The sequence below is a fragment of the Sciurus vulgaris genome (genome assembly GCF_902686455.1).
Source record: "Sciurus vulgaris genome assembly, chromosome: 10".
NCBI classification, from domain to species: Eukaryota; Metazoa; Chordata; class Mammalia; order Rodentia; family Sciuridae; genus Sciurus; species Sciurus vulgaris.
The window spans coordinates 100324492-100349496 of NC_136470.1; the positions used below are offsets into that span (position 1 = coordinate 100324492).

The window sequence follows — 25005 nt, forward strand, 5'->3', positions numbered from 1 at the left end:
TGGAGTGCTGGTTCTACATTTTCTTCTAGCAGGTACAGGGTTTCTGGTCTAATTCCTAGTTCACTGATCCACTTTGAGTTGAGTTTTGTGCAGGGTGAGATAGGGGTTAAATTTCATTCAACTACATATGGATTTCCAGTTTTCTCAGCACCATTTGTTAAAAAGGCTATCTTTTGTCCAATGTATGTTTTGGCACCCATCAAGTATGAGATAACTATATTTATGTGGGTTTGTCTCTGTGTCTTCTATTCCATTGGTCTTCATGCCTGTTTCGGTGCCAATACTAAGCTTTTTTTTTTTAATTTATTTTTATTGTAAACAAATGGGATACATGTTGTTTCTGTTTGTACATGGAATAACAGCATACCATTTGCATAATCATACAATTACATAGGGTAATGATGTGTGATTCATTGTTATTTTTCTTTCACCCCCACCCCTCCCACCCCTCTTTTCCCTCTATACAGTCCATCCTTCCTCCATTCTTGCCCCCCTCCCACGCCCCATTATGTGTCATCATCCGCTTATCAGCCAGATCATTCGTCCTTTATTTTTTTGAGATGGGCTTATCTCACTTAGCATGATGTTCTCCAATTTCATCCATTTGCCTGCAAATGCCATAATTTTATTATTCTTTATAGCTGAGTAATATTCCATTGTGTGTGTATATATATATATATATACCACAGTTTCTTTATCCATTCATCAATTGAAGGACATCTAGGTTGGTTGCACAGTCTGGCTATTGTGAATTAAGCAGCTATGAACATTGATGTGGCTGTATCTCTGTAGTGTGCTTATTTTAAGTCCTTTGGGTATAGGCCCGAGGAGTGGGACAGCTGGGTCAAATGGTGGTTCCATTCCAAGTTTTCTAAGGAATCTCCACACTGCTTTCCAGAGTGGCTGCACTAATTTGCAACCCCACCAGCAATGTATGAGTGTACCTTTTTCCCCACATCCTCGCCAACACCTGTTGTTGCTTGTGTTCTTGATAATTGCCATTCTAATTGGGGTGAGATGAATCTTAGGGTAGTTTTGATTTGCATTTCTCTTATTACTAAAGATGGTGAACATTTTTTCATATGTTTGTTGATTGCTTGTAGATCTTCTTCTGTGAAGCATCTGTTCATATCCTTAGCCCATTTGTTGATTGGGTTATTTGTATTCTTGGTGTAGAGTTTTTTGAGTTCTTTATAGATTCTGGAAATTAGTGTTCTATCTGAAGTATGAGTGGCAAAGATATTCTCCCACTCTGTAGGCTCTCTCTTCACATTACTGACAGTTTCCTTTGCTGAGAGAAAGCTATTTAGTTTGAATCTATCCCAGTTGTTGATTCTTGCTTTTATTTCTTGGGCTATGGGAGTCCTGTTAAGGAAGTCTGATCCTAAGCCAAAAAGTTGAAGATTTGGACCTACTTTTTCTTCTGTAAGATGCAGGGTCTCTGGTCTGATTTCAAGGTCCTTGATCCATTGTGAGTTGATTTTTGTGCAGGGTGAGAGATAGGGGTTTAGTGTCATTCTGTTGCACGTGGATTTCCAGTTTTCCCAGCACCATTTGTTGAAGACACTATCTTTTCTCCATTGCATATTTTTGGCACCTTTGTCTAGTATGAGAAAATTGTATTTATTTGGGTTTGTGTCCGTGTCCTCTATTTTGTACCATTGATCTACCTGTCTATTTTGGTGCCAATACCATGCCATTTTTGTTACTATTGCTTTGTAGTATAGTTGAAGTTCTGGTATTGTGATACCCGGTTTCATTCTTCCTGCTAAGGATTGCTTTAGCTATTCTGGGTTTCTTATTCTTCCACATGAATTTCATGATTGCTTGATCTATTTCTGTAAGGTACATCACTGGGATTTTAATTGGAATTGCATTGAATCTGTATAGCACTTTTGGTAGTATGGCCACTTTGACAATATTAATTCTGCCTATCCAAGAACATGGGAGATCTTTCCATCTTCTAAGGTCTTCCTCAATTTCTTTCTTCTATGTTTTGTAGTTTTCATTGTAGAGATCTTTTACCTCTTCAGTTAGATTGATTCCCAAGTATTTTATTTTTTTTTTTTTTGAGGCTATTGCAAATGGAGTTGTTTTCCTCATTTCCCTTTCACCTGTTTCGTCGTTTGCGTATAAAAATGCTTTAGATTTATGTGTGTTGATTTTATAGCCTGCTATTTTGCTGAATTCATTGACGAGGTCTAGAAGTTTTCTGGAGTAGTTTTTTGGATCCTCTAAATATAGAATCATGTCATCAGCAAATAGTGACAGCTTACGTTCCTCTTTTCCTATTCGTATCTCTTTAATTTCTTTAGTCTGCCTGATTGCTCTGGCTAGAGTTTCGAGGACAATGTTGAATAGAAGTGGTGAAAGAGGACATCCCTGTCTTGTTCCCGTTTTTAAAAGGACACTGAGATTTCATCTCACTCCAGTCAGAATGGCAATTACCACAAACAGAAATAACAATAAATGTTGGCAAAGATGTGGGGAAAAGGGTACACTCATACATTGTGGTGGGATGGCAAATTGGTACGACCACTCTGAAAAGCAGTACAGAAATTCCTCAGAAAACTTGGAATGGAACCACCATGTGACCCAGTTATCCCACTCCTTGTTATACATCCAGAGGAATTAAAATCAGTACACTACAGTGACACAGCCACATCAATGTTTGTAGCAACCCAATGCACAATAGCTAAGCTATGGAGCCAACTTAGGTGACCTTCAACAGATGAATGGATAAAGAAAATGTGCTATATACACAATGGAAAATTACTTAACCATAAAGAACGACTTTAAGACACTTGCCAGTAAATGGATGGATCATGCTAAGTGAAATAAGCTAGTCCCCAAAAGCCAAAAGTTTAATATTTTCTTTGATATGTAGAATTTAATTCACAATAAAGTGGGGGAGGGATTAAAATAAAGAATAGAAATTGAGTGTAGTAGACAAAGGGAAGGGAGGAGGGATGGGAAAAGGAAAGACAATGGAAGGAAGCTGACATAACTTTCCTATATACATATATGAATACACCACAGTGAATCTTACCATCCCCAAGAAATTAATTAAAAAAATAAAAAACTAGGGTAAATGGCAGAAAGATTAGTAGACTAGAGGAAAGGGAGCAAGAGATGGGGATAGTGGAGGGGAACGGGAGGTACTAGGGACTGAATTAGAAAAAAATATATTTCATGCTTTTATCGTCTTGTCAAAAATGGATTCTACTGCCATGTATAACTAAAAAGAATCAATAAAAAAATACAAAAAAAAATGAAAACTGTGATATCACTAACAGAAACCAATGACATGAAAAGTACAGTTCCTGACTTATGATTTTGACTTTATGATGCTATGAAAGTGACATGCATTTAGTAGAAATCATATTCTGAATTTTAAATTTGTTATTTTCCTAGGCTAGCAATATACACTATAGTGTATTGTGTTGCTAAGCTACGATGTCTGGTAGGTTAGGTGATTTAAATGTATTTTTAATGTAACCATACTTTGAAGGTAGGGTTCACCCTACAAACAGAAATGGAAGGTGTGTGGGGGATGTGTGATTTAGAGATAGCAGACTATAGCAGAATTTTAGGGATTCTTAAAAAGATAGTAACAAATTTGTTACTATTTGTGTGCTGGGGTAGAAATAAGGGCCTCTGCATGCTAAGCATGTACTCTACACTGAACTATACATCCAGTCCCCTAAAACAGTAATAATCCTCCCTTGTTTTTCTTATGCATATATTATTTTATTATACACACAATTGATTCTTGACTTACAATGCAAACCCATAAACTCCAAAATACACATCCACACCCACATACATATAATCAAGCTTTTCATTTACGAGCGTGGTGAATCGTGCCTACAAAAACCAAATAAAAATGTTGAAGAAAGAAAAACCAAATATATCAGTAAGCTCACAAGAAACTGAGGTGCCTTCAAAAGTTAAAATCTAAGTGAAAACAGAAAGTTAAGTACTACAGCCAACTTTTGCCCTCAAGAACATTTGCCTAATCTGATGAAAGTAAAGTTTCACCTACAAAAGCTGTAGTAGGCACAGAAGACTAATACAAAACCTACTTTCCAATCTACCACCAAATTCCAGTAAATAGGAAAATTGCACAGCCTATGGCTCAGCAATTCCAGGCTTTTTATCCAGAATGTTTTCAAGGAGACATGTTTACATATGAATATTCACAATAGCACTGCTAAAAATAATTAAAAGAAACAGAAAACAAGAAGCCTAAAACTTAAAATAACCCATATGTCCATTATAACAACAGAATTAAATAAATGGGTATAATCACAAAGGAAAAGAATTAATTATGCTGAGTAATGATGTATATGCCTATAATCCCAGCAATTTGGGAGGCACAAGAGTCACCAAGTTCAAGGCCAGCCTCAGCAACTTAAGGAGACTCTCAAAAACTTAGAGAAACCCTATCTCAAAATGAAAAATATAAAGTAAAAAAGAACTGAAGGACTAGGGCTGTAGCTCAGGGGCAAAGTGCTTGCCTAGCACATGTGAGGCACCGGATTCCATCCTCAGCAGCACCACATAAAAATTATAAATTAACAAAGTTAGAGTTTAAAAAAAAAAAAAAAAAAAAAGACTAGACATATAGTTCAGTAGTAAAGCACCCCTGGATTTAATCCCCAGTACTGAAAAATAAAAAGAATTACAGCTAAATGCACTGACAAAGATGAATTTCAAGAACACTTCTATTTGTAAAAAAAAAAAAAAAAAAAGTAATTTCCTTTAAAAATATAAAAATGATCATAAAACTTGTATTCTTACACATTTATGATAGGTCTACAAGGGATCTATAAGCACAAAATTTCAGATAATGATTGATCAGAGAGAAAGGAATCGGATGGGAAAAAAAAACACAATAGAGGTTTCAGAGATACTTGCAATAATTTATAAGCATTTCTCCTTCTAGACATCATTTCATTCAAAGTACTAAAAATATTCAGATAACCAAAATACATCACTTTTCATTAAAATCTCTCAGTAGTCTTAAAATATGCTGTTTGCTTTAATCCCCGATATAAAATGAGGTAGATAGCCAGGCATGTTGGTACATGCCCATAATCCTAGTGACTTACATGGCTGAGACAGGAGGATCACAAGTTTGAGGGCAGCCTCAGAAATTTAGTGAGACCCTGTCTTGAAATAAAAATTAAAAAGGGTTGGGAATATAGTTCTGTGTTAAGAGTACCCCTGGGTTCAATCCCCAGTACCAAAAAATTAAAATAGTTAAAAACTATTGATTCTACCTTTCCAAATATTTCTGAAACATATCCTCTTCATTTTTACTGACTCTATCCTAAGAAGTTCAGCATCTCAAAATCTCTCATGAAGACAGTTAAAATAGTCTCCAAACTAGTCTCTATCACCTCAGTCTATTCTCTTCAAAATCTTCTTCTACATGAACTAAATTATCTTTCTGAAATGTAAGTCAGATGACATTATTATTCCCCTTTACATTATAAATTTTCCTACAGCTTGTGGATGAACACACTATTCAAAGATCGTCTCAAATCTGACAAAGACCATCTTATCTCAATTTTTTCTGTATCCATGAGCTACCCTGCCTTGAATGATATATCTTTTCCATCATCTGGTCTGTTTACCCAATCTCAAACTGACTTCCTACCCATACTCTTTGCATGTACCAATCATAATTGTAGTTTAATATTTACTTTAACTGTTACCTTCTTTATGTTGCTTTTCTGATGTAATTCAAGACTAACACCTTCCCTAAGCTGGAAGAGTAGTGAAACTCTCACCCTACAAATCTAATAGCATAACTAAACCTCCCTTATAATGTTTATAATCTTTATGATATTCATAACCTTCTACATGGTAACAATTAGGTTCTATCTCGTCTTTCATTCTAACTTCCTTTAAAAGAGAAATCCTCTTTAACACCTGGTGCAATAGGTTATATAAATAGTCAACCAAGGATTATATAGATTTTCTGGATATTCATTTAGTTTGAATAGCTATGCTGAAACTAATTTATTCCAAATATAAATCCACAAAAGAAAACACTCCTAAAACAAAGTTTAGAGAGAATATCATCATGAATTTAGGTTTAAATAAAACCTTTGATGAGTTTATACTAAGCAAAGTAGTATGAAACTTGTCTCCAGTCTAATAATTTCATGGGATTTTTAAAAAGGAGTTTTAGTGAATTTATTTAATTGATAAGAAAATTAGAATTCTGAAATTTCAGTGCCTTTTACCACAGCCTAAAAGGATTTACATTTCAAGGTAATAATGGCTACCAAAGTATGTGAATAGTATATGCTAAAGAAATTTTCTGTAACTCAACCACATTTTGTTTCACTATAAATACTTACACTATACACTATAAATACAAGAAGCTCATTATGATGATTCCCTTGAGAAAGAAAAGCAAAGCCGACTTAAAAATAAGTTTAAACAGAAAAAAGCCTCATAAAACCTTAACTAAATACTGCTAAACAAAAAACAAACTTCTCTATGACCAAGAAGAGAGTTTTCATTTTTTATTCATGCATTTTACCAATGGTACAAGCAACTAAAGGCCATCAGATTAGATCTGAAGGAGTCAGGGGTTTTTCCTCATTTTTTCATGGGTGCATTACAATTGTACATAATAGTGGAATCTGTTGTCACATATTCATAGATGCACACAGTAAAATAATACAATTTGGCCAATACTATTTCCCAGTATTTCCCCTTTCCCTTCTCTCCTCCCGATCCCTGGTCCCTTTCCTCTATTTCACTGATCTCCCTTTGATTTTCATGAGATCCTCCCCACTGTTTTTTTCCTTTTTCCTCTATAACTTCCACATGAGAGAAAACATATGACCTTCTGAGTTTGATTATTTCATTAACATAATGTTCTCAAGTTCCATCCATTTTCCTGCAAATGACATAATCTCATTTTTCTTATGGCTGAACTGTGCATATACATACCACGTTTTCTTTATCCATTCATCTGCTGATGGACACCTAAGTTGGTTCCACAGTTTGGCTATTGTGAATTGTGCTGCTGTAAACGCGGGTATGCATGCATCAATGTACATATGCTGGCTTTTATTTCTTAGGATAAATACTGAGAAGTGATATAACTAGGTCATGTGGTGGTTCCATTCCATACTTATTTCCATAGTGGTTGTGCTAATTTACAATTCCACCAACAATGTAAAAGTTTGCCTTCAAACAGAAACATGTATCCCATTTGTTTACAATAAAAATAAATTTAAAAAAAAAGATTATTTTGAAGATGACAGTTAACAAATGTAAATTTCTTATCATACAATCTGGTATCTGTCAATAAATAGTGTTTAGTGTTATTTGTTAAAAAAAAAAATCCTTTTTCCCTTTCAATTTGGTTCAATATTCATGGTGGTTTGTAAATCTCGTGCATTCGATACCACCTGAGACTGTCCTCTAACTTGTGATCCTCCTGCATCAGCCTCCCAAATTGTTGGGGTTACAGGTATGCACCACTGTGCCCAGCTATGAATGTGTTCATTTCTAGCCCCCAAACCTTATATATACTGTTCATCCCTTGATTTCCTTGCTATTCTGCCTAGGAGGCAACACCTTGGCATGTAAATCAATGCAATAAACAATTCTTACTCTTAAAAAAAAAAAAAAAAAAGTTTGCCTTAAGGAAACAAATTCTGTTAAAAACTAAACTTAAATCAAAAAATCCCTATTATTGTCTACTCAATAAGTCTGGTGGCCTTAACTTCATTTTCTTGACAGTATGTAAAATTATCTCCTTTGCTACCTAAAACGAATTTATTACTTCTCTTTTTTCACTACCAGTGATTGAACCCAGGGATGCTCAATTACTGAACCATAACCCCAACCCTTTTTATTTTTTATTTAGCGATAGGATCTCACTAAGTTGCTTAGGGCTCACGAAGTTGCTGAGGCTGGTAGTGAACTTGTGATCTTCCTGCTTCAGATTCCCAAGTCACTGGGATTACAGGCATATGCCACCATGCCCCACTATTATTCCTTTTCTTTACAGTTGCCAAAATGATGTTCTAGTATTATGTCTTTCAGAGCACTGAATGTCAGTTTATATTAATATCTTCTTTAATCTTATCCTATAAGGATTCATTAAAATTGTTTTTCTTCAGAAATAATTTCATAGTACATTTTAATATTAGTAAGCAGGACTGGGGATACAGCTCAGTGGTAGAGCTCTTACCTACCATGTGCAAGGGCCTGAGTTCAGTCCCCAGTGCCAGAAAAAAAATAAATAAAATAAAAATACACACACACACACACACACACACACACACACACAAGCACATATGTAAGCAACAAGTTAACCTTTACTTAAGAATAACTACTGCATATTTCATGTGTCACATGAAATGATTACTAAGAAAATTACTGATATCAATATTATTAAGATTCATTGCTACTGTTTAGACAATATTTTTCACATATATAGTATATTAAATAAAGCAATAATTTAAATCACATACGTTCAAAAAAATTTGCACCATTTCCAAATATAAATGCAGTGTCTTGACAATGTGGAAGATATGTGAAAGTTGTCAGAATCACAATGGAGTCCCTTATGTCAATTCTAACCAAAGGAAACTAAATAAAGCCAGGAGGTTATAAAGGAAGGGTTCTTGGGCATAATTGCATGATAGCAAAAAATCAAAAGATGGCCAAAAACAATAACTTCCAAGAGGTCACCACAATGTTATACAGAAAGTATTTCACAAGGACATTTGACCAGCAACTATTTGTTCAACCTTGAACTGACTACTCTCATTAACCATCAGGAACAAGCATTATTATTTCAAAAATTTCACATAATCCTCTGCATTTTTCATCTTTAAAACCTTTCCCTTGCCTTGGGTTAGGGATATAGCTCAGTTGGTAGAGTGTTTGCCTTGCATGCACAAGATCCTGGGTTCAATCCCCAGCACCACACACACAAAACATTTCCCTTGCCTCAACCTCTTTGAATACTACAACCTACATATTCCCAAAAAAACACTGTAATTCCCAAATAAATATCATTATTCTTTGGAGTATCTCTCTTGTTTTAGTTGACAACCAAAACCTACATAGTTCCAAATCAACATTATCCTCTCTAAGACCACCAACTAAGGTTCTGGGTCTTTCTTTAAGGTCATTACTAAAAATGGTACAGTTTCTGGATGAGTAATGGCATCCCCTAGTAGCAGTTTTATCACACATTTTCATTTTTAACATCTGTGTTCAAATTATATGCACATATAATTTTTTATAAGAAACAGTATTTTTAACAAAAAACAAAACACAAAAATACAAAAGTAAGAAAATACTCTTCTAGATTATGTAGCACTAGGAACACTGGCAATCATTTTACAACCAAACTCATACTTACTTGAATAATCGTTGCCAAAATATTTACATAATTACTTTCAGTTTGATAGAGCTCTTTTGCAACTTGCCACCTGGCTGACTGCTTTGAAGGAATGGGAGTGGAATTTTTAGAAGACTTACAAGACTTCGGTGTTTCTGAAAGTTACAAAAGAAGAAAGATTTAATGGAAGTCAGAGCTAAGTACCAAACATTTTGTGGATTTAACCAAAAGGGGAGAAGGTGCTACTTTTATTAATATACCACCACCAAATATATTTTCATTAAAATAAAATTTTGTCATAAGGCCAGAAAAATATAATGGTAAAAAATACCACTCATTCCAACTTGAAATTCTACTAATAAATGGCATATACTCTTCCAAAAATGTCAAGATCATTAAATACAAAGAAAAACAAGAACCTGTTCCAGATTAGAGAAAACTAAAGACACTAAACTATGATACTGCATTAGATCCTAAACCAACAAAATGAACTGTAATGTTTAGTATTGCTTAAAAGAACAGATATTAGTGGGACAGGATGTAAGGGAGATCTGGATGTGACATTTGTCACCCCAGTTATCGCAAGTGTTAATGTGGCTGATCTGACTGGCTAGACGAGTATTCCCTTCCTCCCTCACTGCTCCACAGGTATCCTCCTGGAAGATGCACACTCAGTCAAAGAGGACAACCTTCCCCAATAGAGGAGGACCCATCTTCAGTCAAAGGTATAGGAGTAGCTATGCTCTCCTGCTGGAACCTCCAAAGCTCTCAAAATACTAGTGGGACAACAACAGAAATTTGAGTCTATAGTGTAGTTCATGGTATCAAAGTTAATTTTCTCATTACAATAATTATAATGTGGTCATTTAAGAAATAACCCCCAAATTCTGGGAAACAGGCATGAATATAGAGAGAGCTAAAAGCACATCATATCTAAAACTTACTCTCAAAATATGAAAATACTCTTCTAGTATTTTTTCATCAGTGTCAATAAAAAAAAAGTGTGTGTGTGTGTGTAAGCAGGAAAAGATTTTTGACTAAATGAAAGTTAAAGCAAATACGGCAAAAAAATTCCACTTGGAAATTCTGTTTAGAAGGCCTAAGAATCTTCATAAAGTTAAAATAATAAAATAAAATGGGAAGCAACTTATAAAAATGCTTATGTTTAAAAAAGGAGGCATGCCAGGCACAGTAGCATAGGCCTGTAATCCCTGCAACTAAAAAAACTGAAGGTAGGAGGAGCACAAGTTTGAGGCCAGCCCCAGCAATTTAGTAAAAATCTGTCTCAAAATAAGAAATAAAAAGGACTGGGGATATAGATCTATGGTAGAGCCCCCTGTGTTCAGTCTCTAGTGAAACTAAAAAATTAAAGTGATAAGGAGATTCCTCAGAAAACTTGAAATGGAACCACCATTCAACCTAGCTATCTCATCCCTGGTTATACCTAAAGGACTTAAAATCAGCATATTACAATGATGCAGCCATATTGATGTTTATAGCAGCTCAACTCACAATAGCTAAACTATGGAACCAACCTAGGTACCCTTCAACAGATGAGGGATAAAGAAAATGTGATACATATATGCATGATGAAATATTACTTAGCCTTAAAGAAGAATGAAATCATGGCATTTGCCGGTAAATATGCTAAGCAAAATAAACCAATCCCAAAAAAACAAAAGCCAAATGTTTTCTCTGATATGCAGATGCTAATTCACAATAAGGGGGGGACTAGGGAAGAATAGTTACTTCAGATTAGGTGGAGGGAGGGGAGGGAGTTTGGGGGTGGGAAGGATGCACAATGAATCAAACATTACTGCCCTATGTACATACATAGCTATATGACCAGTGGGATTCTATATCATGTACAACCAGAAGAATGAGAATTATACTCCATCTATGTATGATGTATCAAAGTACATTCTACTGTCACGTATAACTAGTTAGAACAAATAAAGATAATGAAATAAAAAAATAAATTAAATTGGCTGGGGAATGTTCCTTAGTGGTAGAAGGCTTTCCTAGGATGCATAAGGCACTAGGTTCAATCCCCAGTATGGCAAAAAAAAAAAAAAAGAAAAAGAAAAAAAATTATTGTTATGATCATACAATAGTGTAAAACTTCTTATGAAGGAAGCACTCAACAAAAAATAGAAAAAAAATTAATTAAAAATTCTTTGTGATGGCCAGATGTTGAGGCACATGCCTATAATCCCAGCAACTCAGGAAGCTAAAGCAGAGATCACAAGTTCAAAGCCAGCCTCAGCAATTTAGAAAGGCCCTAGGCAACTTAGCAAGACACTATCTCAAAATTTTAAAATATAAATAAAAAAGAGCTGGGGATGTGGCTCAGTGGTAAAGTGCCCAAGTTCAATTCCCAATTTATAAAAAAAAAAAAAGTCCCCCAGAAGCTAACATGTGAGATAATACAAGGTTCATAGGAGAAATGATTGGGTTGTTAGTCTTAATCCAATCAGTGAATTAATTCGATAACCAAGTGGTAACTGAAGTGATAGGGTATGGCTGAAGGAGGTGAGAATTGGGGCGTGGTTTGGGTGTATATACATATTAGTATCTGGCAGGTGGAGTCCCTCTGCTTCCTTATCATGATGTAAGTTGCTTCCCTCTGCCACACTTCTGCCATGATGTTCAGCCTCACCTAGAGCCCTGAGGAATGAAGCTGGCCTTCTATGGACTAAGATTTCTAAAACTGTGAGCCCTCAAATAAACTTTTCCTCTATAATTGTGCTAGTCAGATCCTTTTTAGTCACAGCAGCAAAAAAGCTGACTAAAACAGTTAGTTCAAAGTATCTCAATATAAAACATCCAGTTCAACATAGTGGAGGGAAGATGTATTTGTATATTTTATAGGTATTTGATGAAAGAAAAATGAAAAAAATTCACACAAGATTAAAACATATTTTCTCAAAATGTTTAGGATACTTCAATATTATATAGAAAATCTCCTAATGGCAAGTGTTTTGATTAGAAGAGGAATATGTAACAAAAGAATATGTGACATGAAGAAAACAAGATAATGTCCAGCATATCAATTTTACTCAATAACGAATATTTTTAAACATTTTTGTATGAAAACAAATCATGTGTGTGACAGAACTCTGAAAGCTTTTCAAAGATAATAGACTTCAAAGAAATTTCCCACTTTCCTTACATTACTTCAGGCTACAATGACCAAACACATAAGCCTCTGCCATTACAGGATACTTCAAGGGGTGGGGAAATGGAGACCTGCTGATCTAATTTAATCATATGGTGTCCGGGCAGAGATCTACAAACTGAGTACCTAGTATATTAGTGTGGTTGTCGTGCCCGTTTCCTTTTTTTGTAAATTGGTTCTTTTTAATATACCTGACAGTAGAATCCATTTTGACATAATTATAAAAGCATGGAATATATTTTGTTTTAATTCAGTCCCCAGACCCAGAACTTCTTCCCCACCCCTCCTCCTAGCCCCCGGCTCCCTTCCTGCTACTGATCTTTCTGCCACTTACCCACAGTTATTTCTTTTTAAATTAACTTCTTTAATGGTTCATTTTCTTCTCCTGTCTCCTAAACTATATATTTCAGTATAGTCTGTTATGATCAGCACTCACCACTCCATATCCTTGTCCATTATGATTACAGCTATACATCTAAACATAATCCTCATCCCAAGCAACAGGTACAACATTTCCAAATGCCTGCTAGACATTTCTACCTTAATATAATCTGGATTTCTTTAAAACTGCATGATAGTCCTAAAAAATATAAACATCCTATTTATGCCAGAGCAATGTTTGTTTCATTTAAATCAATACTTCACTTTCATCTCCCCTGTTCCCTTCTTATTACTCCTAACAGTATTCTCCCAGGGCTTCACACTTTTCAACCACCACCTACCCTGATTCAGTGCCCTGTCTCATGACCCACGTCATCACAGTAGATTACTTCATGGCTGGATATTTCCCAACTGCCTTCCAACTTTCTCAGAACAACCTATTACAAATTATTCAACTATTCTACTGCTCAAACAGCTTCTAAAATTCCTTGTTGGGCCAGGTACAATGGTGCACACCTGTAATCCCTGCATCTCATAGGGCTGAGGCAGGAGGATAGCAAGTTGGAGGTCAGCCTGAGCAACTTGGCCAGACCCCCCAGCAAATTCAACAGAACTTGTCTCCAAAAAAAAAAAACAGGGTTGGGGATGTAGCTCAATGGTAAAGTATTTCTTGGTTCAATCTTTGGTACCCAAAAAAATAAAAAATCTACAATACAAAGCAATTTCAAATTATACTACAGAGCTGTAGTAACTAATGCTGCATGGTACTGACATAAAAACAGACATAGACCAATGGAACAGAAGACAGAGACAGACCCACACAGTATTCTCATCCTTGACAAAGGCACCAAAAACATACATTACAAAAAAGACAAATTTTTTCATGAATGGTACTGGGAAAACTGGAAATCCATATGTAGAAGAATGAAACTAGATCCCACTTCCTCTCATCTAGCACAAAAATCAACTCAACTCAGGAAATAGACCAGAAACTTTACTACTGCTAGAAGAAAACATAGGATCAACACTCCAACACACAGGTGCAGGCAACAGCCTCCGCAATAGGACCTATAGAGCTCAGAAAATAATACAAAGACTTAATAAATAGCATGGCATCAAATAAAAAAGGTTCTGCTCAGCAAAGGAAATAAGAGCATGGAGAGGGAACTGCTAGAATGGGAGAAAATATTTACCAGCTACTTCTGACAGGATTAATATTCAGAGTATATTAAGTCAAGTCTTAACACCAGAAAAACTCAATCAATAAATAAGCAAATGAATTAAACTTATACTTTCTTTTCTTTTTAAACTGGGGATTGAACTCAAGGGTATTACCACTGAGCTAAACTCCTAGTCCATTTCATTTTTTATTTTGAGATAGGGTCTCACTAAATTGCCAAGGCTGGCCTCGAATTTGTAACCCTCCTGCCTCAGCCTCCCAAGTTTCTGGGATTACAGGCATTTACCATTTTCCAGCTCTAAACAGATATTTTTTTAAAAGAATACAAATGGCAAATAAATGAAAAAATGTCCAACACCTTTAGCAATCAGGGAAATCAAAACTACACTGAAATTTCATCTCATTCCTGTTGGAATGGCAGTTATCAAAAATAAAAATAATAATAAATATTGGAGAGAATGTAGGGGGAAAGGAACACTTACATACTGTTGGTGGGTAAATAATACAACCACTATGGAAATCAATATGGAGGTTCCTTGAAAGACTAGGAATGGGGGGCTGGGGTTGTAGCTCAGTGGTAAAGTGCTTCTCTTGTGCATGTGAGGCCCTGGGTTCAATCCTCAGCACCTCATAAATAAATAAAATAAAGGTGTTGTGTCCATCTACAACTATTAAAACAATCAAAAAAGACTAGGAATAGAACTACCATATGACTCAGTTATACCATTCTTTGGCATTATTCCAAAAGGATTAAAATCGACATAGTATAGCATACCCATACTACAGTATAGTATTGCACAGTATACCCATGCTTACAGCAGTACTATTCACAATAGCCAAGTTATGAAACCAGCCTAGGTATCAGTCAGCAGATGAATGGATAAAGAAAATCTGGTATATGTACATAAAAACAACAAAATTATGTCATTCACAGGAAAATCAATGGAGCTTGAGAGCATTATGTTAGGTGAAATAAGCCAAACTCAGAAAATCAGGGTTGTATGTGTTTCTCTCACACATGGAAGGTAGAAGGGAAAAAAGGAAAAAAAAAGTGGAGATAATCTCATGAAAACAGAAGGGAGACCAGTAGAACAGAAAAAGGGGATGAGAGTAGAGAGCAGGGAAGGGAAATGGGATATACTAGAAAATAAAATTAATCAAAATTATGTTATGTGTATGTGCAAATATGTAACAATGAGTCCCACACATAATGCAACAATAAAAAAATTCTTTAAATAAAAGAATTTGCTTTTTAAGTAGCTCTGTCACTAGTTGTGGCAAGTTATTTAATTTCTCCTCAGTTTAGTCATCTGTAAAATAGGGATAATAAAACCTATTATAAATACACAAAATGCATAAAGCACTTAGCATGTAGTAAGCACTCATCCACTGGAAGCATTTTATGCTTACCTTTTCATTTGTCTTTTCTCCTCAATTACAGCAAAAGTAATTAAAGGCAAATTCTTTTGTATTCACTGTAGTAAGAAATTATAGTTTTAACAATTATTTCATTCCCCTAAATTTTTTTAAATGTGAATTACCACTGGGCACGGTGGCACACACCTATAATCCCAGGAACTCAGGAGGCTCATGAGTTCAAAGCCAGCCTCAGCAACAGCAAGGCACTAAGTAACTCAGTGAGACCCTGTCTCTAAATAAAATACAAAATAGAGCTGGGATGTGACTCAGTGGTCAAGTGCCCCTGATATCAATCCCCAGTACAATCAATCAATTATTATTATTATTATTATTAAAAATATGAATTACCTCCATAGTTAATGCTAGACTCTGGTGTGTTGGAAATATCTAGGAGTGACCCTATAGAAAGGGAATGTTCAGCTGATGGACGCTTTCGTGGTGGAAAAGGTGACATGTCTGTCTCTCTTGAAAGCTGAGCAAGAGTCTCTTTTAAACGACGTCTTTTGCGATTGCTATTTGGGGTACTTAGAGAAAGCAGTGAAACTGATTTCTTGAGTTCAGGAGTATTGGCCTAAAATCAGAAGCACAAAAGCTCAATTTTACTTCCATGGTTCTTTACTGAGACAGGAACAAAAGAAAAATGTATTTATGAGTCTGACAAAATCCGGATTTTACACAAAAATTTTGTAATCCCACACTCTACTAGGCAATTTAGAAGCTACATAAAACATAATGGTCAAGAGAGCATAGTAATTGTCTAACCCCAGCAACCTCGTTTTTTTCTTCATAGCACTATAACCATTATATACTCATCTGTTAGCCTGTTTACCATCTACTTCTTCATTAGACCATAAACTCCACAAGGGCAAAGACCACTCATATTCTGTTCACTGTATCCCAAATATTAAGTACTGTGCCTGGACATAGTACTTTTCAATATTTGTTGAATAACACTTGATTTTAAGAGCTCTGTATTTAAATCTAAAGCATACTTTTTAAACTTTATGTTAGGAACTTTACACTAAGAACAAGAATCTAAAGAGCAAAATATGGTACCAATTTAGATTTTATAGAGAAACAATAATCCATACCTCATCTTTAATATTTCGATCAAAATTATTAAATTCTTATAGTCTGTTGTAGTTTTGGTGAATATTACTTTTCATCAAGATCCAGCACAAAGGGTGGATTTTCCTTGTCTATATACTACTATTAAAGTCATCTTTTTAAATGACATCTCTTCCTTAATAATCTTCAATGACTTCTAATCCTAATGAATAAAATCCAAACTCCTTAACATATCCAAAACTTGTTGACTCTGGCTATCAAGGTTTATCTGTTGGCCTTCTTTCCTATATTCTTTTATTAAACTACCTGCTATTCTAATATACTCTCGAAATTTCAGACTCTCTCCCTCCCACCTGTTGTTCTAATTTGAATGTCCTCATCTGTTAGCCTCTTATACTAGTTCTATATTTATCTGCCCTTTGCACTCCTACCTGAGTCTCAGACTAAGGCTCCCCAGAATACATTATGCAATTGTAGCACACATCAATCTGCATTGTAATTGTCTACAAATACATCTTTCCATTAAGGTTCTAAGTTTCTAAACACAGGAATATTACTGTTCATAATGGTAGCACTGAATGACATATATTAAATTAAAATAATACCCATTACATTGAATAGTTTCTACCCAGACTAAGAATATTGCCTGATACAAAATTGCTTAAAACTAATAACACATCACAAAATATGATGTACATACCAATTACACCTCTCTAAACCTTCTGCACAGAAAAGTATTTTTATACAATCAAACCCTCAGAACAAATACCTAAGAGAATAAAACATACCTTTTCATACAAATACATAGTTTCTCCAGCACGAGCATCCATTTGAATGCTTCCCCAGAACCACTAGATGAAAGAAAAAAATATTTTAATTTAAAAACCTTATAAACCTTAACAGAAGCTATTACTGTTGTTTAAAAAAAAAAAAAAAAAAAATCTCATTCCAGAATTACTTGCCTCTTGCTTGACAACATAGAGTTTCTTTGAAGGTTCAAATGGAAGTTCTTTTACTGTATTCTCTTCAACTATTAGGTGAGTGCATCTTTCATCTCCAACAGGTAAACTGCTACCTCCTAAAGAGGAATGCATATGAACATAAATAAACTAAACTACTTATCTGTACACCTAAATCTTTAAAAAGGAAGTGATTAAGCAGACCTAGAGAATAAAATACACATCATTTTTAAATTACGCTAAATTTTACCTTGCATTTCAGTCATTTCTTCCATACTGGTTTTCTCTTCATCTGAGAATCCCAGGAAACTTAAAATGCAATCTTGAAATGGAGGAACTTTAAACTCATTTCTAAAGTCATCCACTGCTGCACAGAAATCTCTAAAAACAAAATATACTTTTTTAAAACCAATTTAACTTCAATTCCATTAGTTAGGTGTGTCAGTCTACAAATCAGCAGTAATTCTCAAGATCTTAGCATAATGTATCTATTTAAAAACATTTTATATCTTAGCCAGGCAGGATGGTGCATGCCTATAATCCTAGTGACTCAGGAGGTTGAAGCAGGAGGATCACAAGTTCAAGGTCAGCCTCAGTAAGCTCGAGGTCAGCCTCAGTAAACTCGAGGTCAGCCTGAGTAACATAGTAAACCCTGTATCAAAATGAAAAAAGAAAAAGGGCTGGGATGGAGCCCAGTGATAAAGCACCCCTGGGTTCAATCCCCAATACTGTTAAAAACAAACAAACAAAAAATTATAATATCTAAATATTTTATAACTTGTCCTGAAATGTTCATAAAACTTCAGTTTAAAAGAAAAAAAAAATGTAGCTCAGTGGTAGTGTGTGTCCTCAGCATGCAAGAGACCAGGGTTCAATCCATAGCAAGCAGAGGGTCACGGGGGAGATAAAGTGTCCTGAAGTTATCCTGAAAGTAAATTCTGACAAAATGTCACCATGGATTGCCTTTACAAGAAGAATCAAAGCCTTACTGTGCACTTGAATTTTTTTTTCCCCAGTACTAGGGACAGAACCCAGGTGCATTTTACCACTGAGCTACATCCCCAACCCTTTTGATTTTTATTTTGAGACAGTGTCATGCTAAATTCCAGAGGTTAAAACTCAAGCTTGTGATGTTCCTGTCTCAGCCTCCCAAACTGCTGGATTACAGGCGTGCACCACTCTACCTGGCTATATTTGAACTCTGAGGTATAGTCTAGGGGTTCCCTAATTTCATGTAATCTTAGTGATGAATTGCTATAGCAAGGAAATTATAAAGTTAGAAAGCTTGGCAAAACAAAGTAATAAATCATAAGCATCAATTAAAATATAACCACACAAACAAAATATAATAATCAAAATACAGAGATGCACTGAGCTATTACCTAGCAATTTTAGAATGTTTACGATTAAAATTGTTTCACAAAGTAAAACCCAAAGATACTATAGATGTCTTTCAATTTGTAATTTTTTTATAATCTTGGTTTTTTCCACAAAGCTACACAAAGACTGAATTCATCTTTTCTATACTATCTATGAATTTAGGGTTTTTTTTGGCACATGAATTTATCTTTAAAAATATATGGAGAATTCACAAAATGAACTACTAAATTTCTAAACACTTACTGTTCATTCCGCCTTTCCCATGCTTTATAAATCCAATCTGGCTTCATAATTGGAGTACCCAGACTAACAGCAACCTAAAAATATTAACATTAATTAGAATGAATTTTCGTCTTAATTACATTAAAAAATTATTACATAATTCTTAGCACAGTTTTAGATTAGTATCATCTACTTTGTAGCACAATATAAAGAAAAATTAACCAAAAAAAGGTCATTCAATCATACAACTTAAGTTAAAAACTTTAAAACAAGTTCCACAGTGTCCAAACACTTTTATTTTATTTAGGTACTAGAGACTGAACCCAGGGTATTCTATCCCTGAGCTACTCACCACTCACCAGTTCTTTTTTTTTTTAATATTTTTATTAGTTGTATTTATTAGTTTATTTGTATGTGGTGCTGAGAATCTAACCCAGTGCCTTACACATACTACGCAAGCATTCTACCACTGAACCACAATCCCAGCCCCATCACCAAGTCCTTTTTATGTTTAATCTGAGACAGAGTCTTGATAAGACTCTGGGGTCTGAGACAGACCCTTGCTGAGGGTCTCACTATGTAACTAAGAATGGCCACAAACTTATGATCCTCCTGCCTCAGTCTCCCAAATTGCTGGGATTATAGGCCTGTGCCAAGTTATGCAAAATTAATTTCTATTTATCTTCTCTTTTCTTTGTTTACTACAGTGAAAGTACTTACCAAGAGAAAATTAAAGAAGAAAACATCTGATTAAGTCACTAAAACCTTAGATATGAGTTAGAAAGTTTACAGTAAATTTAAGATTGCTCTAAAATTACCATAAATATACTCTGGTGAAGAAAAAAACAAATAAGAAACTCTTGCTAAGATATTCAACTATAACAACTATAATTTTAAACTAGGATGTGTTTGGTTTTTATCTTTTTTGTACTGGGGACTGAACCCAGAGGTGCTTTACCACTGAGCCATACCCCGCCTTTTAAATTTTCAGACAGGATCTTGCTAATTTGCTTAGAGCCCCACTAAGTTTTTGAGGTTGGACTCAAACTTGGAATTCTCCTGACTCAGCCTCCTTAAGTCTCTGGGATTATAGGTGTGCAGTAGTGCATCCAGATTAAACTAAAATTTTAATCTTAATAAAGTACTTTCTCTTGTTCTTTTATAAATTTCACAAGTTAAATCATAGACCCTTTTATAAAAAAAGAGCTCTGTTCTTATGAAAAAAAAAAAAATAATAGTAAATTATTTGCTTCGACAGTTCTTGACCCCCTCATCACCAACAATCATAGGAACCTTCGCTGATACTATTCCTCTGCCTACAACATTATCCATCTACAAACCTTTGCAATTCAGGTAATTTTTCAAAGCCTAACTCCAATCTCATTTCCTTCTTAAAATCTATACAATCAAACAGCTATAATTTATAACTTTTATTAAGTATACTCACATTAAAAACTGAATTTCTAACTCAATAAACAATGCAAGGAATAAATAAGGGGAAAGTGCTATTTTTAAACCCATCCCAAAATAATTCTCTATAAAATATACAAAAATATGAAGCACACATACCCTGAACTTTTCTCCTTCTGTACAATTTGCCACCAAATGTGTAACTTTTGAATTAAAGTCTTTTCGAATAACTCCACCCATATGATGAACCAATGTCACCAATCTGACCTCAAAAGAAAAATTAAGCAACACTATGATTAATTTGAACAAATATTTAAACTATTTACAATTCACTTAGCATTTACTACTTTCTACTTATGAGGTATATACAAGATTTTTATAAAGATATGTCAAAAGGATTAAAAAATTAGTTTGCCTACTACACAGGCAAAATCATATAGACGTAAGACAATACAAAACTAAGAAGCTTTCACACTGAACAAATATATTGTTCTTTTTTCCTAAATTACCAGGTAATATCAAGATTCTTCCCACAAAATGACAGCATTACTCATTAGCTACAACATTCAAAATATTGAGAACCAAAGAAAAAAGTTTCTATGACTTCTGCAGTACAGAAAGAATATTTTAAGGCTAGACTTGTATAATGAAAACCTGTAATGTATAAACAAAAACTTCATGTAACCATTGTAGCTGATATTCAAAAAGATACTTATATCAGGTGATTATAAAAATTTTTTGATAATTCATATGCCAGTCATCCTAGACAAAATATTCATTTCTTTATAAGGTTGTTAAGAATTTGTATCATCCCAAAATTTAAAGTCCAATTTAGTCATAAAGATTCATCATCAATTTTTTTAAATAAAATCATGATACCAAAAAGAAAAAAGCCAAGTTAATTTGAATGGGAAAAAAATTCCTTCAAACAGAACTTGTTTTATAATACTTACTAGTTCCTCTTTCTTCCTGAATCCAGTAAAGCATAACACGAGATTCATCATGCTTGTGCAATACAGTGGGCGACATGAAAATGGCAAAGGCTGAAGGATAAAAGTTTTAAATCTGTGAGCTTTCTTTTTAGTAAAAAGAAGACATCTTTCTCAAGCTAGAGGTATTTCCTCTCTTGTCAAACAATTTTCCCAGCCCAGAGATGTATTGGCATTTTTCGTTATGCCACAAAAAAACAGCAAACATCCAGATTGCAAGTTTCACAATAAAAACTTTCCCGTGATTCTCAAATCACACTTGATATATAATACATAGACATACATATATATGTATCTATACATGCATATAATATCTATACATGCATATAATATCTAAATATACTTTATAATTGCATACATTATATGCATACATGCATATAACATCTATACATGCATAAAATATCTAAATATACTTTATAATTGGCAAATTAAACAGAAAATGTTTATAATTAAAATTTTTTAACCAAAATGTACTGACATATGAAATATATGTATGACTCATTCATACACCATTATAAATGCTTCCAATAAATGTTATAAAAACAGGTCAAAGGCATTTTAAAATAAACATATCAATGTAACACAACTGAATCAAATATGATTTCAATTATTAAGTTAAAAATGGAGATATTTAGTAAAATATTTTATCCAATGGTTATATACATATATACCAGAAAGGGAAAGAATGATTAAAAAAAATACTATACTTGAGTTCTACCATTATAAAAGAATTCAAGGTTACCATGTGTCATTACTAGCATCTATAACAATAGAAGCAAAATGACCAAAGCAATTCTAAGTGATAAGGCAAGCATAAGAAAGACAAAAACAGCTAGGCGCTATGGAGCACCCGAGTAACTCCAGAGTCTTGGAAGGCTGACACAGAAGATTACAAATTCGAAGAGAGCCTCAGATACTTAGAGAAACCCTGTCTCAAAACAAAAAATTAAAAGGATTGGGAATGTAGCTTAGTGTAAAGCACCCCTGGGTTTAATCCCCAGTACAACTCCCCCCCAAAAAAAAAAAAAAAAGTCAAAAGCAACAAAACCAATTAGGGACAAAAATGTATTTAAAAACAAAAAGCTAAAATAATTTCCCTAATTTTAAATCATGCAATAACTGATAAAAATAAAGATCTCTGTTCTGTGCGGAGGAAAATAAAAGTTTATGTACAGGTATACATTTCTGTAACCCAACTTTAAGCAAATTATCTCTTCCAAGACATTGTAGGTAGTAAGATTATGCGTATGTGTTTATATATGCACACAATTGATATTGTTTAATTCTCAAAGGTCTTAGATGTCCACTGCTAAAATTTATAATAAGAAAGACATACATTAGAATGGTCACTATTATTCTAAATATTGTATGCTCTTAACAATTAACAAGAATTCTCTATTTGAATTTCTGCAGAATTCATTAATAAAAATTTAACCTTGAAAAGCCATAACAAATGTATATTGTTTCTTACCTCTCCTTTTTGTGCACAGTTTAATACAACTGGTGGTCCAATAATTCTACAATCAGCCTTGTATAAGTCATTAAAGACAGAATTCTGGAAGTCCATGACTACGAATACATTCTCAAATTCTGGGGAATCCAAACCTTCAAATTCTTCCACTGAGTCCATCTTTATACAGGGCACCTTAATTTCCTGATTTTTTTTCACAATTATTAGAAATAAGAAGTATTTATATACCATATTAATTAATTCATGATTCTCTAAAGCCTAAAAGTCAATCCCCTATCAATATTTTTAAGATCTTTATTTTTTAGATTTGTAGAAAACTTGTTTTAAATCATATAATAAGCAACATCACAAATAGTAAAAAAAAAAAACACATTTCACTTATGTACATTTGTATACCTATATATATACATATATATATATCTCTATCTGCATTAAGATCTTAATTTACAGTAATAGATTTTTAAAATCCATTATTATAAAGGCCTAAAATTCTGATTACTTATTAGTTATTATAAATCATCTAGTATGCATATTAAGTTCCATAAAATTAGAATGATGAAATTTGCTTTCAGTACATGCATTTTGATAGGACAATTTTAAAAAATCTCCACTATTTCTGTTTATTCATAAACAGAAATGATTCCATAATACAGTTCTCCCTGCACAAATTATTTTCAGAAAAAAAAGGAAAATATCATACCACTTAACAGTCATGAAAAGTATAGATTAATATTATCATTTTGACAAATATATAAAAATAAAGAAAGGTGAGATTTGTAAGCTGTTGCAGCATGAGAAGCACGGAATATAAAAAGGTAAGTTATATATAGTGACTTATTGTTTATACTATATCTCTACAGAATAAGAAAGTACAAAATAATTTTATATAATTCCTGTTAAAAAGAACAGAACCACTTAAAAGAAAATTCTGAACTGGTCAACAAATTACTTGATCTTAATTTGGAAGGATGGAATCCGGCTTCATCATGCACCCATGATATTTTTATGTTGAAGCCTTAATCAGAATAAATAAAGACCTTAGAATGTATCTGTTATTTGGAAATAAAAACTTTCAAGAGGGAATTAAGGCTAAATTAGGTTATTTGGGTGGGCCCTAATCCAATCTGACTGGTATCCTTATAGAAGAAATTTAGATACACAAACACAAAAGATGCACATACACAGAAAGAAGGCCACCGAGACAGCAAGAAAGGTCATCTACAAGACAATGAGAAAGTATCCCTTGAAGGGATACTAAATCAGTTAACAACTTAATCTTGATCTTGAATGTCTAGCCTTCAGAATTGTGAGAAAATAATTTAAGCTACTAAGCATATTGTAGTTTCTTCTGGCAGCCCTAGCAAATATACCTCAATTAGAAATTTAGATGTCTCATATGAAGAGGTAAATTTCTTGGTGATTATCAATTATTGTGATATATAACTTGGAAATGTAAGACTTTAAGTGTTTTTTTTGGAACTGGGGCTTGATCTCAGGGGACTTTAACACTGAGCTATATCCTCATTTTTTTTTTTTTAAGTTGTTGACAGACCTTTATTTAGATGTGGTGCTGAGAATCAAACCCAGTGCCTCACACATGCTTGGCAAGTATTCTACCACTGAGCCACTACCCCAGCCCACCCCAGACCTTTTTATTTTTTTATTTTGAGACACAGTCTCACTAAGTTGCTGAGGTTGGCCTTGAACTTGCATTCCTTCTGCCTCAGCCTCTCAAGTAGCTGGGATAGCTGGGATTGCAGGTATGTACAACCATTGTTAAATATAAAATTACCAGTTAAATATAAATATAAATACTCAGTTAAATATAAAATTAATGAGAAATAAAGGTAGAGTGTTTGATTTTCAGATTTTTATGTTATGTCACTTAAGTTTAAATTAAAGCTAGACACCTGTACTCAAGACTTGGGTGGCTGAGACAGAAGGATCACAAATTCAAGGC

At 34.0% G+C, this 25005-nt stretch overlaps 1 protein-coding gene and 1 long non-coding RNA gene across 2 annotated transcripts in view; one reads left to right on the forward strand and one right to left on the reverse strand.

Moving 5' to 3' along the window:
- The window catches only part of LOC306670514, a 1027288-nt gene that overhangs the window by 759429 nt on the left and 242854 nt on the right, over nt 1-25005 (forward strand). The gene's annotated exons all lie outside the window — the stretch shown is intronic.
- ECT2 (epithelial cell transforming 2) overlaps nt 1-25005 on the reverse strand; it is a 75308-nt gene that overhangs the window by 45741 nt on the left and 4562 nt on the right. The window contains exons 5-13 of the mRNA XM_079155128.1: nt 23046-23228; nt 21539-21628; nt 20745-20852; nt 19197-19270; nt 17824-17954; nt 17577-17692; nt 17403-17465; nt 15895-16117; nt 9410-9543 (exon numbers count right to left, since the gene is read on the reverse strand). Of these exons, the coding sequence (XP_079011254.1) occupies nt 9410-9543; nt 15895-16117; nt 17403-17465; nt 17577-17692; nt 17824-17954; nt 19197-19270; nt 20745-20852; nt 21539-21628; nt 23046-23228 (1122 nt within the window). The remainder of the gene's footprint in view (nt 1-9409; nt 9544-15894; nt 16118-17402; nt 17466-17576; nt 17693-17823; nt 17955-19196; nt 19271-20744; nt 20853-21538; nt 21629-23045; nt 23229-25005) is intronic.